Genomic DNA, 17,513 nt, shown 5'->3' with positions numbered 1-17,513 from the left:
GGTAAGCTGTTCCAAGGTTCCACTACCCTGCTAAAATAATAATTTTTCCTAATATCCATGTTAGCCTGAGATTTAAATAGCTTAAAACAATGACCCCTTGTCCTGTTTTCAGTGCTAAACTTTAGCCCCGTAACATCTTTCGTTTTAATAAATTTAAACAGCTGAATCATGTCCCCTCGGTCTCTTCTTTGCTTAAGACTGTACATTTTTAGCCTTCTAAGCCTGGAATCATAATCTAAGTGGGAAAGTCCACTTATTAGCCTTGTAGCCCGCCTTTGAACCCTTTCCAATACATTAATGTCTTTCTTAAGATAAGGAGACCAAAACTGAACAGCATACTCCAAATGGGGTCTTACCAAACTTCTATATAAGGGCAAAAGAACTTCTTTAGATTTATTTGAAATAGATCTATTGATAAACCCAAGCATCTTATTGGCTTTGTTGCTAGCAATGCTGCACTGTTGGCTAAACTTCAAATCCTGACTTATTAGGACCCCCAGATCAGTAACTTTGTCTGCCTGACTAATGACTGAACCTTGCAAATAATAACTTGTACACTTATTTCCATGCCCTAAATGTAGCACTTGACATTTCCCGACATTAACAGCCATACCCCATTTATCAGCCCACTCCGTAATATGATCTAGATCCTCTTGCAGCTGATTTGCTTGTTCTTCATTTTCTACAGTCCCCGTAACTTTGACATCATCAGCAAAACAATTCATGTTCCCAGAAATATTTTTGTGAATATCGTTCATAAAGACAATGAACAAAACAGGCGTTAACACTGATCCTTGAGGAACCCCGCTTAAGACCTCACTCCAATTAGAATAATTTCCCCTTACAACTACTCTTTGTTTCCTTCCGGTCAGCCAATTTTTTACCCAAATGAAAGTTTTTCCTCCTATTCCTATATCAGCTAATTTGCTAAGTAGAGCAACATGCGGTACCTTATCGAAAGCTTTTTGAAAATCAATGTAAACAACATCTACAGGCTTCTTATTGTCCAAAGCCATGGTAACTTTGTCATAGAAATGTAATAAATTAGTTGCATAAGATTTACCTTTCCTAAAACCGTACTGAAAACTAGTCAATAGATTATTAGTCTCTAGAAAATTTACTATCTTAATTTTCATCAATGTTTCAAAAATTTTGCAAACCACCGAAGTTAGACTCACAGGTCTATAATTTCCCGCACTCCCTTTAGACCCTTTCTTGAAGAGCTGTGTAATGTTAGCCAGCTTCCAGTCCTCTGGCACTGTCCCCGAATTATAAGAAGCATTGAAAATGTTTGAGATTACATCTGCTAATTCCTCTGCACATTCAACTAAAATTTTCGGATAAATATTATCTGGCCCCGGAGCCTTAGTCTCTTTAATTTTTTTCAAATGAAGTAAAACGTCATCCCTGGAAAATACAAAGTCCTCAAGCTGTACTATAGCTTGTGTCTTGTTAGTGTCAACTGTTGAGATACAGTTATCATTAAAAACACTCGAAAAAAAAGTTATTACGAACATCAGCAATATCACTATCGTCCTGAATTAAAATTCCGTGCTCATCAACCAGTGGCCCAATATGACTATTTCGAACTTTCCCCGAATTAGCGTATGCAAAAAACCTCTTGGGATTCCTGTTTAAGTTATCTGCCAGTCTTTGCTCCAACTCTCTTTTCTGAATCCGTACCAAATACTTAAATTTACGCCTTGCCTTACAATATTGGAGCCTATCTGCACTGTGACCTGTTTCTCTAAACCTATGAAAAGCAGCTTGCTTGTAATTTAGAGCGTCTTTAGTTTCCCTGGAGAACCACATTGGCCAAATTTTAGTGTTGACACCCTTTCTCCTAAAAGGAACATGATCCCTAACCGTATTCGCTAGATTTTCCTTAAACTCTGCCCACTAAAGATTCACATCGCTATTGTCCAATCCAGAAGAAAAAACTGCTTTCAAACTCTGCCGAAGTGCCACAAAGTCAGTATTTCTGAAATTGGGCACAAACCTAAAATTCTTTACTTTGTGCATATCAAATTTAATCCCAAACCTAATACTGTTGTGGTCACTACCTCCAATGTGTTCCCCTACACATAACCCCTGAACAGAGCCTTCCATGTCGCAGAAAACTAGATCTAAAATCGCGTCCTGTCGAGTACCCTGAGTTACAATTTGATCTAAGAAACAGTCACCAATTACTTTCAAAAAATCCTCTTCTCTGCTATTACTATGGTAAAAATTATTCCAATCAATTCCTGGAAATTTAAAATCTCCCATTATGATGACTGACCCCTTGCTAGAAATGTCACTAATAATACTAAACATCTGTTCGTCTTGACCCTGGCTTAAGTTGGGTGGCCTATAAATATTCCCCAAACGTAGTTTTTTGCCCTTATTACTAATCAACTCCAGCCAAATCATATCAATCTCATTAGGTTTATCATTAATTACCAATTCATTGCAAATTAAAGTGTCTCTGACATAAAATAAAACCCCACCACCTCTTTTACCTACTCTATCCTGTCTAAACAAATTATACCCAGCAATAGATAATAAATCATCATCACTTTCGGTAGCCCATGTCTCGGTAACTCCAATAATATCCAACCACTCGTCTATAATTACGCTTTTCAATTATTCCATCTTGTTCCTAATACTATGAGCATTTGTATAAAAAACCTTAAGTAAGCCCATCTTACTTTTATTTAATGCTGCACGATTGTTTGAATCCCAAGTGTTAAAATCTTTTCTCTTATTAGCCACCCTATTTCCGTTTCTACTAAAATCCCGATAGTTAGTACCCTTTCGAATTCTGCTCCTTAAAACCATGCCCCCCATTCCAACTTAGTTTTTTGATTCTGAAGCCTCTAAACCAAACTACTAACCATTTTGACCCCTGTAGAGCTCAGATGTAGGCCATCCCTAGTAATCCAATCTCGTTTACATCTACTCCACACATACCCGGGTAAATTCCCAAAAAATATTTACCAACCCATTGGGTATTTACCCCATCCACATCACTACACACAATACATTTAAAAAATAAAGTGAGTGAATATAAAACACGAAACCATAAAAATAATTTTTGCTCATCCATAAAACAAATGACAAATTTTACCTTCCATGAGTCTTGCCATAATTTACTGCTTTTTCAATTAAGTGCTGGTACTGGTTCAGCTTTGATGCAGCTAGTATCAGTGAAGGGTTTGTTGTTGCATCTGTTGGCTTATATTCCTTCATAGCTACATAAAAAAAACATTATAAATAAAATTTTAAACGACAGGTTTTCTGTCTATGTAAACCATAAACAAAAATATTTCTGTGGAAACAAGCAAAGTTTAAAAGTTTATATTTTTAATTTTGGTATAGTGAAATGCAAGATACAGAAAAATCACAGTAAATGTAATTTCTGCCAAAAATATCGTCACAGGATCATTTTAAAGGTTTTTTTTTTTGAATCATTTCGTGTTCCGTAGCCTCCTGTTCCTTGCAGTTGTTTTCAAGGGGCGAAATTTTTTTCAGACCATGCTCATAGACTTATGCCTCTGACAACACAAAACATTTCGGCGTGAGTATGCATTTTTTTGTTCATTAAAACTTTGCTGCAAGAAAAAGATTTGAATACATCAAAGTTTTTTTTTTTTTTTTTAATTTCTCTCTCTTGCGTAGTTTTTAAAAGTAAAATAACATCGAAAGAGAGAATAGTTGTAGGTTAATTTGTGATCAGAATTGACAATAACGTAAAATTAAGTAATCAATTAGGACTGGTTATTTAGACAGTAAAATTTTTGAGCAGTAAATACTCGAGAAAACAAATGTCTTTTATTCTACTGCGTTTTTGTTTTGACACTAAATAAATTGCTAGACTATTCAAAACAAAAAACCACAATTTTCTCAAACATAAATTGTTTCAGTGTAATTTGGAGCTAAATTACTTGAAAATTAAACATCAACTTTTCTTTTGTTTTTTACTTTACCAGCAAATATATTATTAGTTCATCAACGTGTCTCCCACGTGTTTTTAAAATAAAATTGTCCATAAAATGACCAAAATTTAAAATATTTATAGAGTAAAGTATAGTTTCATGCTAAAACTACAGACATCCCATAAAATAGTGTGGACCACATAAGATATCAAAATATTCTAACCTTCAAAATCGCCAGTATCGGCTACAACCACTGTCATTTTTTTCAGCTGATCCAGAGACGACATTTTGAATGTATATTCGAAAAACTTCCTTACTTTCTAAAAATTAACTCTAGTTACTGCATTTAACGATTACTTGGAGGAAGTGACAGATATCTGCCTCTGCAAAGCCGCTATCGCATTCACTCATACCACGCGGAGATATTGCGTAAGGAAAGAAGTAATGCAGCGCCACCTTTCATTCAAGCCGTTCAAGCGAAGAAAATCAAAACCTAACTCCAGAAGATGGTTGCGCAAAAAAGCCAATAAAAAACCAAAAAAACACGCTTTAGTAGCAAAATGAACTAAAAAGTTAAAAATAATCTTTGGATGGCAAGTATATAAAGTAATTGACCAAACACTTAATTTTACTGTAATAAAAAAAAGCGTAGGGGGTCTGCTTGTTTACATTTTTGCATGGATAACAAGTGGAAGAAATTTAAGACAGCTGATAAGCCCCCCACGCTTTTTTTTATTACAGTAAAATTAAGTGTTTGGTCAATTTCTTTATATTCTTGTCATCCAAAGATTATTTTTAACTTTTTAATTCATTTTGCTACTAAAACGTGTTTTTTTTTTTTTTTTTTTTAAGTTTTTTAAAATATTATTTTATTTTTTACTTTTTAGTTCATTTTGTTACAAGACCGCTCGGTCACGAACGCTCATAAAGTGGTGGTATGTACTAACAGTAATAAGTCACTAACTCTTAGTGCAAAGGAGAGTTACTCACAAACACACAAGTGAAGCTAATGAAAGCGTGTTAAAGAAAAAATTCTGTTCTCTGATTTTTCAACCCCAATGGGGTTTCCGAAATTTTATAAGTATATTTTCTTTTTACTGAAAGAGCATGCTTTAAAACATACAATTTAACCATTTTTAAACAATTTGACAAAGTTTAGTAATTTAAATGGTACAATTTCATTGTTTACGCTTCTGCACATGACATCACAAGTGATGAAATGCCATTCACTGATGCCATTACCACAGAGCGCAATATTTAATTCGCTTCTTTACTCACATATACTGGCAACGATATGCTTGATAGCATGCGCAGAGCGCAATACTTAATTCGCTTCCGAATTATCATAACCTGGAAACGCGATAGACAGCAAGCGTAATCATTCAGCGCGCCAGTGGAGATGCGCCAAAGTAAAGCCGCTCTATAGGAGCCTCACGCCAAAGTACATCACTTGTGACGTCATAAAGACCATGCCTTATTTTCAAAATCGGACATTTAAAAAATTAATTAAAAATTAAGCATAGGGAAAACAACATGTTTTAAAATATTCATTAATACTTACAAGTGAACATGAGCGGAAGAAAATCTAAGTACCTCCATTACAACTGAATAAGTAATCCAAAGGGTTTCGTTTCATTAAGTATAAACACGGGTGTTGAAACTATTCACGCTTGAACACACAATATATATCTAATTATGGTCGCATTGGAAATTATAAAGAAGCAAATGGTTATTAACTAACTTAATAGCTGCGTACATCGTCTAAAAAATCAAGGGCAGTCCAAAATGCAAAGGCGTAAAATTAGTTTCGACACATTTTACTACTCTCTAGACATGAAATAACAAGTAATCCAATGCTAAATAGTTGCTAACTGCAGCAACCATAGATAAGAAAAAAATAAGTTCTCGGTATTTCCGACTCATTGGCGCCCGGGTTGGAAGGATGAAATAGGTTTCGAAACGTTGCGTCATCACTTCCGCTTCTAGATATCTTGAAATAACAAAAAGCTTTCTGAATATTGAGGTATTCGCTATTGGATGAAGGATTCCTACTATTTCGGAAACGTTTCCGATATATCTAGAAACGTTTCCGAAATTTGTTACAGTGTAGCAACGATATGCTTGATAGCATGCGCAGAGCGCAATACTTAATTCGCTTCCGAATTATCATAACCTGGAAACGCGATAGACAGCAAGGGTAATCATTCAGCGCGCCAGTGGAGATGCGCCAAAGTAAAGCCGCTCTATAGGAGCCTCACGCTAAAGTACATCACTTGTGACGTCATAAAGACCATGCCTTATTTTCAAAATCGGACATTTAAAAAATTAATTAAAAATTAAGCATAGGGAAAATAAATCTTTTTTTTCTCGCTCCATGTTTTTTTTTATTATTATTCTATCAATTTAAGTGTAAAAGTAGTACTTTTGACTAAAGGAAAATACCCTATTACTGCAGTTTCATTGAGTTGAAGTTAAAAAGTCATGTGATTTCCTTTTAATGGTGTTGTTTCTATCAGTCAAAAGTACTACTTTTAGTCACTGAAATTGATAGAATAAGCAAAAAAATAAATAAATAAATAAAAAATAACATGGCGCGAGGAATTTTTTTTATTTTCAAAACGTTTAATTATTAATAATTAATTTTTTTAAATGTCTGATTTTTGAAACAAGGCGTGGTCTTTATGACCCACAAGTGATGTACTTTGGTGCTACTCCACTGACGAACAGAATGTTTACTCTTGCTGTCTACCGCGTTTCCAGGTTATGATAATTGAGAAACGAATTAAATATCGCGCTCTACGCTTGCTATCAACCATGTCGTTGCCAGGTTGCCACTACATATGAGTAAAGAAGCGAATTAAAAATTGCGTTCTGCGCAAATGGCATCAGTGAATGGTATTTCATCACCTGTGATGTCATGTGTAGAAGCGTAAAAAATAAAAGCGCATCGATTAAAAGAATGTTTTCTATGCATCTTATTACAAATGTTATGTCATTAAACTTTGTCAAATTATTTAAAAATTGGTCAGATCCTATTCGTTTTTGAGCATGCCCTTTCAGAAAAAAAAATACTTTTAAAATTTTGGAAGCAACCTCATTGTTTTACCCTCTGATTTTAGAACGGAGATGACCATTCAAGAAGTGAAAATTATGAAGAGGAAAAAAAATGTCCCAAAATTAATTCCCGAATGCAAATGAAGACAACATCTTTTCTAAAAAATAATGGAAAAGATCTAAGGGGTAAGGCAAAATACAATTTTCCGAAAAACGTACTTTGCAGCTTGCATTCAATTTTAATAGATTTTACTGATTTAAATAAGTTTATTCTTTATTACATCATCAGTGTCATTTTTATTATATTATGTTAACGTATCTCTTCGCTATACAGTTCGTCCAATCTGCATACCCTAAAAAAATTATTTTCTTAGGTTTTAATTTTTGCAACACCGTAGGAAAAATGAGACGCGCCTTGTTACTATAGCAGTGGACTGGCGTAGACAATTCGGCGGGAGCTTTTCTCGTGATGGGCGGACAGTATATTAATATTACATGTAGTTCTGCCTTAGCCCTGGCTTAGGGGCAGTAACTTACTGCTCATGACTGTGTAGGGGCCTGGGAGCGGTAAAAATTTTTGGTCTGTTTTTTTCCCCGTTAACTTTTAATGTTTTAATTCTGCATTTCTTTGTGAACATTTTTATAATGGAAAGTATGCATCTAGGACACTGAATATAAGTTCAGGAGTTGAGCTCAGTGAGCTCCGGTACAAATTAAGCCCCGATGGGAAGTCATGGGAGGACACTGTGACCTTCTAAAATTTTCCTTATTTCAGGGGTGCCCATGCCCCCTAAGAGCAAAGGTGCACCTCCCCCTCTAAATTTCGCAGGCTCCCCCTCCAAAAGCAATAGCCTCACCCCCAATGAGAAAAATATCCTTAAAAACACCCCCACCCTAGAAATTTCAATAGCGCAGTCTGCGCCATGACCCCCCCCCCCCCAGGTGGGCACCCCTGCTTATTCGGCAATTAGGTTCTGACGATTCGGCAGCGTAATTGCACCATTGCTGTTTTTAAATCCCCCAATGCGCTAGCGCCGACTCTATGGGGCTTGAAGGGGCTCGCCCCTCCCCCCCCCCCTCGCCACCACAATAATTTGTGTGTGTTTGTCTTTTTTTAAAAAAGAAGTGACCAGTGCTTTGCTTGAGGAGAAGTTTCTTGCGTGAGGAGCGTCAATGACAATATTGTGAATTTTCAGGAATTCGTGGGCTTTTATGAAACTCTCGATATCATGGCAAAGACTTCATTTAATTTACTGAAAGATGTTTTTGTTCGCCTAGACTTGCCTTTTCCGAATTTCAGAGGACTGCTGTGACGAGCGTTAAAAATGGTGGTGGGGGGGGGGGGGGGGCAGTTTGGTGAACTTAAAAAGATGGTTCTAGCTCTGTAGCCACAACCAATATAATACGTTCACTGCCCATCTCACCACAAAATACGACTGTAAAATTGTTCCAAGTCAAGTAACATGATCTATTAAGTGAACAAGAAAATTTGTTTACCGACTTTTCAAAACACCCTGTCACATATTGCTGGTTAACGCAAATTACACACATCAGAAAATATGTAAAATAGCATTTTCAAGGTACAAAATCTGAACATTTTCCTGGGAAGGACCCCCAGACCCCCTTCACCTGAGGAGATTCCATACACCCTGGATCCCCCCCCCCCTCAAGTGACGTCCTGCCTCCTAAATAATTTTCGCGAGTCTGCGTCCCTGTCTGAATGTCCCTTTAAATTTGATTGGATACCCAAATTTTACCATTCGGCAAATTACGAATTCCGTTCTTCCAAAAATTTAAGTTCGGGGCACCACTGGCATCGATTTTCACTCATTTTAATTTGTTGTTCTCAAAAATGCTTTTATGCATTGAGAAAGACATGTAATCTGACTGGATGAACAGAATTTCTCCTTTGCTAGCAAGATAAAACACGGTGTGTAATTTATGAGTTTTTTTATCTGTACGTTTCCATCTACGTTAAATGAGGAAAGTTAAACAAATGTCGTCACCCTGCTCTGATGTCCTTTCACTTTATCATCCTGTTTTCAAGGTCTTGTTGAATCTCGCCTATTTTATAGCGCTATCCTTACGTTGCTAATCAATCAGAAATTAAATCACGCTCTGATCATGACAGCATTTGGCCCCGGGGCAGGAGAAACACCAGTCACCCGTCCCCTCCCCCTGCCACTTTCTTCATCTATCACGTTACTTTAATGTTCGGCTGCAAAATTCGAACACTAAAATTTAAAGTAAGAAAAACAACGCTAAAAAAGCACAAATTTGCGAATTACAGCAGGCACGTGTTTCGGCGTTACAGGGAACGCCTTTTTCAATGTAAAAAGTAATGAGCTTATGGATGAAAAGACATCTGACAAAAGCCAACTTTGACTTTGGCGTCGGTGTGCAATAATAAGTAAGCTTTTATTCATCTTATTTGCAACCCTTACATTTCGTTCATAATAGTCACATGTCATTAAAAATACTGCGTCTTTTTCTGAAAACACGGCAACACATTAAAAAAAAAAAAAAAAAAAAACTTAACAACCTACCCTTATACATTGCATTCTTAAATGCACGTACCCTAGCTTCAAAATAGTAATATTCGACTGCCATATTGATCGAGATACTTCCAATAAGTAGGCCTTTCAGATATGAGAACATCTTACAAATCAGAAATAAATTACGTATTTGAAATAAATTTTCTTATACCATTTTTAATATTTCATTGTGCTTCGAAAGTAAGTCTGGAAAGAAGCAAAATTTCAGTATGAACAAAACTTAAATTAGTCATTTTAAAATTGCTTCAACTTGCAACTATTTTTAAGGACTTACCTCAGTTACTTTCTCTGTCCTAATTCTCCCGATTCCGCCTTTTAATTTTTGGATAGCTGAAACTTTTGAAATAAAACATGTTTTTACAAATTTTCTCCGATTCCAGCCAAGTTACCAGTTTGAAGGCGTTTCTTAAAGCTTTATCTTCACTATATGTATACTTATTCAAATTTGTTTTTAAATTTGAACATGCAAACTTGCAGTAGTTGGACCGGATTAGGAGTAAATGGGAAGGAAAAGTTAGCTTTCTATTTCATTTTTTTTTTTCATTTGTTTTAATTTTTAGATAAGATTAGGTAACAGATAAATATGTTTTAAATTTGCAAAAAGATTACCTCAAGTTTTTTTTAAACGAAAACACATTAAAATAAAATATAAAATTTGTTTTTAATCTAAATTCTATTTCTATAAGCTTGGTTCGCATTAAAAAGTATGGAATTAAATTAAGTGTATGATTTGTTAATTACAACAGTCAAAAATTGCATTTGATCTTAATATCTTTATGTTTAGGACAGCTCTAAAGAAACCTATAAAATTTAAACTTAAAGTTAAGTGAAGAAGGAATAGGGATGGCATAGTAAAAGTTGTACTCTTGCACAGCTGTACAAGTCCGTCTTTTTCTCTACTTATTAATTTGAATTTTATTGGCTGCTTTAGAAGAAATCTAAATGTAGAGAATATTAAGATAAATGGCAATTTTTGAGTGTTGTAATCAAGAAATCATACATTTATTGTATTTCATGCTATTTAGATCGAACCAAGCTCATGGGAGAGGCTCTTAAGTTAACATTAAAAACAAATTTTTATGTTTTACAAACTTTGCGCAAAAAACTATTTACTTTAAAGCATATATCTTTTATAAATTATTAAACATAACTACCCACTTTTTGTTGATATCTTGTATTAACTTTAAATGTAAACTTACCCAAACAATAAGAAAATGTGCATAAATTAAGCTTTTCTTGTTTCCCATCAGACTTCAAATAAGCAAATTTCCTAATAAATGACTAAATATAAACTATTTTTCAACAAAACCACTTACAGTACAAAGCAAATCTGAAGAGCTAAATAGTAGGGGAATCAGAGCCCAAGATAAGACTTACTCGAGTATCAAGGGAACCTATTTCATTTTGTGTAGTTTAAACTTAGGCAAGGGCCCCCATTTAGGGGGGCAAGAGGGGGCTTAAGCCCCCTCCTTAGAAATGAGAACTTCGTTGCTTTTAGTACTTTTTCCTTTGCAAAAATGCAAAAACATTTCTTTTCCAGCCATTAATGAATACGTTATTAAAAATGTCAAATTTTAATAACCCTAATCTATACTGCAGTCAGTTTCTATGGGGAAAATATCCTGCTAAACCATGATGAAAATATCTGAGCCCCCCTTAAAATTTTACATATGGGCGCTCATGAACTTAGGTTATAAGAGCAAGAAAATGTTATTAAAATGTTCCCCTCTAGTGGTGAGGAAAGCATCTACAGCGCATGTGTGCACGTTCTAAAGATGGTTTTTATTACTTCGGGTTGTAAAATTCGGCAGATTATTTATTTATTTTCTTGATTCTTGCATTTTTTTCTTCAGAAGGAAAAAAATCAACCGCTCTTTGGAGGAACAGAGCTGTACACCAACCTGAGCGACAAAGTAGCAACTAAAGGCTAGGAGCCAAATAGCAACGAAAAATGCAGACATGTATTTTGATGCTGCAAGCAGTGGAGCTCTTTGCACAGGTGTCACACGGGTCGGTAACTCGTAGTGTCACCGAGCCCCCCCCCCCCTCCCCCTAAAAAAAAAGACTTTAAATGTTTTAGGAAAAATGAAATTCATACAATTTTCAGAATCAACTCATTCCTATTTTTGTGGTGTAACAAAAGTTTGGAAGACAAATAAACTGAATCTATATTATGCAAAATTTGCCCAAGACGCCATATGTCACCTCCTCCTCCCCCTGCAATATTGGGCACTCTATTTTTGTTAAATTTGTTAGGTTACGTATAATTTAATTTTTTTGGGTGGAAATTATCTGATTTTTTTTTATAAACTATGAAATCCTCTTTGGAGTGTCACCCAGTGCGGACCCCCCCCCCTGCCCGCTGCTGGTTACAATGAACCGTTTTTTAATGCAAGAATATGAGTTTTTGAATGGAATGAATGACTTTGCATCCATATTTGCGCACATATTTTTGCATTGAAAAAAAAAAAGAGGCTCTTTGTAATTTTAAAACTGTCTTCAATATTTTTCACTAACTTGCGCTTTTAGCACTGCTTTATTAGTGAATAATTTCTTTCAGGTGCTGTAATCTGTTAATTCTCGTATCTGACATAATATGCAATTTTTATATCTTGTATATATTTTGTAAAATTTAAACCAGCAAGTTTAAGTCAAAGAAAAAAAAGAAGTGAAAAAAAAGAAGAAAAACATCGTGATGCATCGCTACATCGCGATGTAAGCACGGGCGGATACAGGATTTCATTTTAGGGGGGGGGGGGGCATGCTCAAGAATGTAGTTTTACGCACGGCAATTTTCTTGAACTTAGGTTTCTTTAAATGTCAACAAAAGCATAAAATCGGCATTTGGTTGAAAACTTAATTAATTTAACTATTATAAATTAAATATACTTAAATTATTATTAATTAAACTAAATTATTAATAATTCAATGCATTGAAATGACCTAGTTAAGTTGTATTGTAACCTGTTTAGGGACCAGTATTCACACCAGCCAACACAATACAATGAATAAATCCTATGAAAATCTAATAAAAATTAAAAATGTTATGAACATGATACATTTAGATATTGATTAAACATTAGCATAATACTCGACACAGGACACAGATCCATCTTGTATGCAGAAAAATACAATAAATAATAGTAAAACATGCGACGAAAATCTTCTTTAAAATTAAATATTTTATAAATATAATTCGGATATTGATGAATACTCGCCGATTCTTTTCAACTGTCGAAAAATCAGAGGTGAATGAAGACGTCACAATCTCAGAGTTTTATACAAGAGCTCCGGATATGTTTCCATCGGTTTTGGGTTCATCAGTTTTTTTAACTTTTCAAAAAAAGATAACAATGTTTTGTGTCAGCCGAACGCTTCATTATTTTGGGTACAGGTAGTCATTTTTCTAACAAACGCGGCTTTTTTCCAAGGGCGTCCATATACAAAATTTTGAGGGGCGTTCAAAAATTTTCCCCATGGTTTAGCAGAATATTTTCCCCATAGAAAACGATTTCTCCACAGATTAGAGATATTAAAATTTGACATTTATAATAACTTATGCATTAGTGGTTAGAAAAGAAATTTTTATGCATTTTTGCAAAGAATGCATAAGAAAGCACTAAAAAGCACTAAAAGAATGAGAAAGCACTAAAAGCAAGGAAGTTCTCATTTCTAAGGTGGACTTGAGCCCCCACTTGCCCCACTATATGGGCGCCCTTGCTTTTTTCACTCCAGTTTCCGACTAATACGATGGGCTAATTACGGAAACCCTAGTGTAACGAGGTTTTGGGCAAACACGATACTAAAATTTTACATTTCTTGCCCGACAGTAAGTCCAAAACACTGATTTAAACTAACTATTTACAGCTACTTAAAAATAAACTGAGAACAAACAAAAACGAAACTATCCAAAAATCACTACAGAAAAGAACAATCTACAGAGACTTTACATACAAAATATTGACACATTACAATAATTATCGGCGATTAAATTTGTTCTATTAAAAGCAATCAGGCGGCAGACACTTCTTTTCATTATACTGGCGCCTGAAGACAGCTACCGCGAAGAAGAAACTGTCTCAAGCACAGCTAATTTACTCCCTACATATAAATACATAGAAAAGTGACATGTAATACCCCTAAAAAAGGGGGGAACTTAAAAATTATATACTCTCTCTTGTGGTTTCGGTCAGGTTTTCTTTTCTTTCTTTTTCAAGCAGTCATTTTCACTACTCAAGTGCAATGAACCTTATAACAGATTAAAAAGTGTTGTCACAAATTGGGGGGAGAGGTGTTTTATAACTATCATGACCCCCCGGCCCCTCCCCCCTCTGTCTTTGTATCCACCACTTCATATAATGCCCAAAAAAATTGAATTCAAAAAATATTTACTTTTTCTAGTGGTTTCGACATTTATTGATATTTTTTCAAGCAAACATTCAAAAATTTCCCCGCGGTTGGAGGGGGGATGTCATGACCCCTATGATCCCCTCCCTTGTATCCACCACTGGATGTAAGTTTGGTGATGCATCACGGTGTAGAAATTCCTACATCGCCCAGTCCATATAGCATGCTATCTTTTAAACAAAAACACTTTTTTTTTTCTTTTAACTAATATATTAAGATTCTGATGTCTCAATAACATGAAGAGAAAAAGAAACATAATTTTGCATTCGATAATTTATAACATAGCGAAGGTTTAAGGAAGATATATATCCCACTATGAGTCTTTTAAGGGTGAAAGTTCTTCACATGGAATAAATGTCACAAAAGTGAAAATGCCAACTCTTTCATAACGCCTTTTCAGAAGTTTCATTTATGTTGAAAGCGTAGATACAAAAATCTGATAGAGGTTAGTTACATCCTGCAGATAAACTCAGAGTTAACAGAAGCACTGAAAAAAAAAAAAAAAAAAAACTCAGGATGCCGCTTTTGTTATCATTACAGAGTTCGTTATCGAGAGTAAAATCGTTTGTGTATTTTAATTAGAGAAGCTCGTTGATTTCCGGTTTGATGTTTTGCACAGGTTTAACATTCATTCAAATAAAAAATAAACAAATTGACTAAGATTCTACTTTGCATCCAATCCAACGGCGTATACTGCTTCCCCCACGAGACTTATACCTTGCGCGCCTTTTTAAAAGTTGTTTCTACTTTAAATTAATTCTTTTATCATTTTAAATTTGTTTATTCATCATGTGAACCTTTTATTGATGTTATTCTCACAGTTAAAATGCTTGCCTGTAAACAAACAATGATTAACACACAAAAATCTTAAATATTTCAGTCTGGTCTGAGATAATAATAATTATTATTATTGTGTGTGTGTGTTTTTTTTTTTTTTAAGTAAAAACTTATTTTGAATGCAGCCATGAAATCTCATTTTTTTCTCTTTTTTTACAGGGCTGCGGATTCCGAGGGAAAAAGGACTGGCTCCGGCTCCGATATCTTTGCCCTCAAAACATCCCAACTCCGACTCCACAACACTGACAGAGTTCGAACTTGGAGGGAAAATAACCGACTCCGAATTCTGGAATTTTAAACCTTCGTCTCTCTCCCGAATCCGACTCTTGACTCCTTTGCCCCAAAATCAAGCCCGAGTCCGACTCTTCGACTCCGACTTCGCAGGCCTCTGATTTTTGGTGTTTTTCTTCCCACCGTGCATTTTCGATTTCATAAACAATAACTTATTTCTACTCTGATTCATAAATATTTAAAAATTTATTTTAAACAAAATTAACTATGTGTCAAAAAAACTGGTATTTTTAAACAGAAAGAAAAATAATTCATTTCATAAATCCGTGGGTAAATTTCTTATAAAAACACCACTTACATGAGTTAATAATCTTTTTTCAATCTTCTGTAACCCATTTGTTATATATTTCGTTATTTGTTTTGATTCTTTCATGCGCAAGATAATATTCTCCCAAGAGGTAATAAAAATACGTACTAGTCGACCCGTGCGGAACTCCGCACTGTACTTCGAATCGTTTCATAAGGCATTTCGCTCTTTAAAAATTTCAAAGAAAGAATATTATGAAGAAAAACCGAAAAAAGTAAACGGAAAAAAGTAAGCGCACAAGAGAAGGCATGTAATTTGAAGACATCAGTAACAAAACCTCGTTAAATACAACGTTGTGATAATTTGATCATCGCTTCCCTTTTGGTTGTACGTATTTTCAATGCAAATATAAATATAACTAAAGAGGGCGGCTGAGTGACACGTGAAAAATCAGTAATTTTGCATGTAAAAAAAAACAGGTTGTGGCAAATACAGTCCTGTCCATTGAGCATCTAAAGGGAAAAAAAGAAACATTAAAGAGATATTTAGTGGCACAGATTCGAATTGGCGCCATTCTGATTAACAGTACGACGCTCCAACAAACCTAACAACTGTGCCTTCCTTTTCGAATGCTATTCATTGAAGGAATGCGTAATAAAACACAGTAAAAAAGTTTTTCACCGAAAAAAATTATGATAAGATCATGCGTCCATGTTTTGTCATTAGCCAGCATGATACGATTTAAAATTATTCGTATAACATGGAATTTGATTAAAGAATGAGGAAGATCTCACGTAGCGATTGAAACAAACATTCTAGAGAAGTAATAAATTCGGTTGAAAAAATTTTTTTTTTTTAATTTTTGAATATTCAACAATTTCCCATATCAGGCTTCTTTAACATGTACGGCTTAAAAGCCCGCACTTGTTTTTCTTTCAATCGAACACTAAAAATTCAAAACCAAAACCAGTTGAACTAAGTCCGTTTTTTAAGTGTAATTTTTTCGAATGTAGACAAAAGTTTTTTTTTTTTTTTTTTTCAGCCGAAAGCAGAGTAGTAGAAAATGATTTCTTACTAATGAAGTTGATAATAATTTTAATGTTTTATATCGTATTCGAATAAATAATTAAAGATTTACTGGTTGAAACTCGTAGTTTTAATTTGGCGTAGTATTTTTTCATTTGTACAAAAGTTCGAGCACTGCTATTAGAAAAATCTACATTTCAGCACACAATGAAAATGTTTTTCTGCACGAAAAGGATTCCCTTGAGGTATATCTAATCCTTTTTTTTTTTTTTTTTGCTTACATTATGCTCAGTGGTCTGGACGGAGTCAAAGCTTAAAAAAAAGGGAAGAACACCATTCGATTAGCAGTCAACTTATCTGAATGATAACTGTAGCCCTGCAAAAAGGAGTCGAAATACCAAATAGCATTCCCACTGCATTTATTTTATTACGTGTGTTATCTGTTGTATGTTATGAGTACATGTAATACGTAATATTATTGTAAATTTGCTATTATGTCGGACAGTCCGAACTGGCCCGAAGTTCAGACAGTTTATAGCCGAACGCTCTACCGAAAAAAAAAAAAAAAACCCACAGGTAATTTTAAATTTTTTTTCTTGCCAAGAAGTGTTTTTATTTTTAATTTTTTTTTTTTACAATTTGTTATCGCAGGCTGTTTGAACCGTTATGACTTAGATGGCAGCACGTGTTTATCATTTAACAGTATGGTTAAAATACAAAATAATTTGAAGTAAGTTCCTTTTTAAAAGTAGCTTTTCAAATGTAGTAAAAATGTGATACGCTATTTGTTTTTTTGCAAAAAGAAGAAAAATATATATATTACCCTTTAAATTGAGGTAGTATTTTTTTTATTTGTACAAAGAGTCGAAAACGCATTAGAAGAATCTATATTTCAACATACGATTTATGATATTTTACTGAACAAAAAACAATTCCAATGTAGTCTGAAATCTTAAACTTGATACTTATATTTTCGCTTACATTATGCTTTAATATTCTTCCCGGAGCCAAAGATTAAAAAAAATACCTTACAATTGAGTATCAATTTAGCTCCGTGTTGCATCAAGTTTTCATAACAGCTAGGAGCGTTGCAACCTCATGTATTCCCTCATATTTGTTATTCATTGTTTATGTAATGCGCCATATTTTTCTAATTTTTGGATGCAGATTGTCCGGACG

General features: G+C 34.5%; 1 protein-coding gene across 1 annotated transcript in view; it reads right to left on the bottom strand.

Moving 5' to 3' along the window:
• Window positions 1-4,323, bottom strand: part of LOC129225252 (transaldolase-like) — a 31,677-nt gene extending 27,354 nt beyond the window's left edge. The window contains exons 1-2 of the mRNA XM_054859837.1: window positions 4,141-4,323; window positions 3,110-3,233 (exon numbers count right to left, since the gene is read on the bottom strand). Coding sequence (XP_054715812.1) covers window positions 3,110-3,233; window positions 4,141-4,204 — 188 coding nt within the window. The 5' untranslated portion in view covers window positions 4,205-4,323. The remainder of the gene's footprint in view (window positions 1-3,109; window positions 3,234-4,140) is intronic.
• Between the last annotated feature and the right edge of the window lie 13,190 nt (window positions 4,324-17,513).

Source organism: Uloborus diversus, chromosome 1 (genome assembly GCF_026930045.1).
Source record: "Uloborus diversus isolate 005 chromosome 1, Udiv.v.3.1, whole genome shotgun sequence".
In the NCBI taxonomy this organism is placed as follows: Eukaryota; Metazoa; Arthropoda; class Arachnida; order Araneae; family Uloboridae; genus Uloborus; species Uloborus diversus.
The sequence above is the reverse complement of the archived record's forward strand: the minus strand, read 5'-3'. Positions and strand labels throughout refer to the sequence as shown.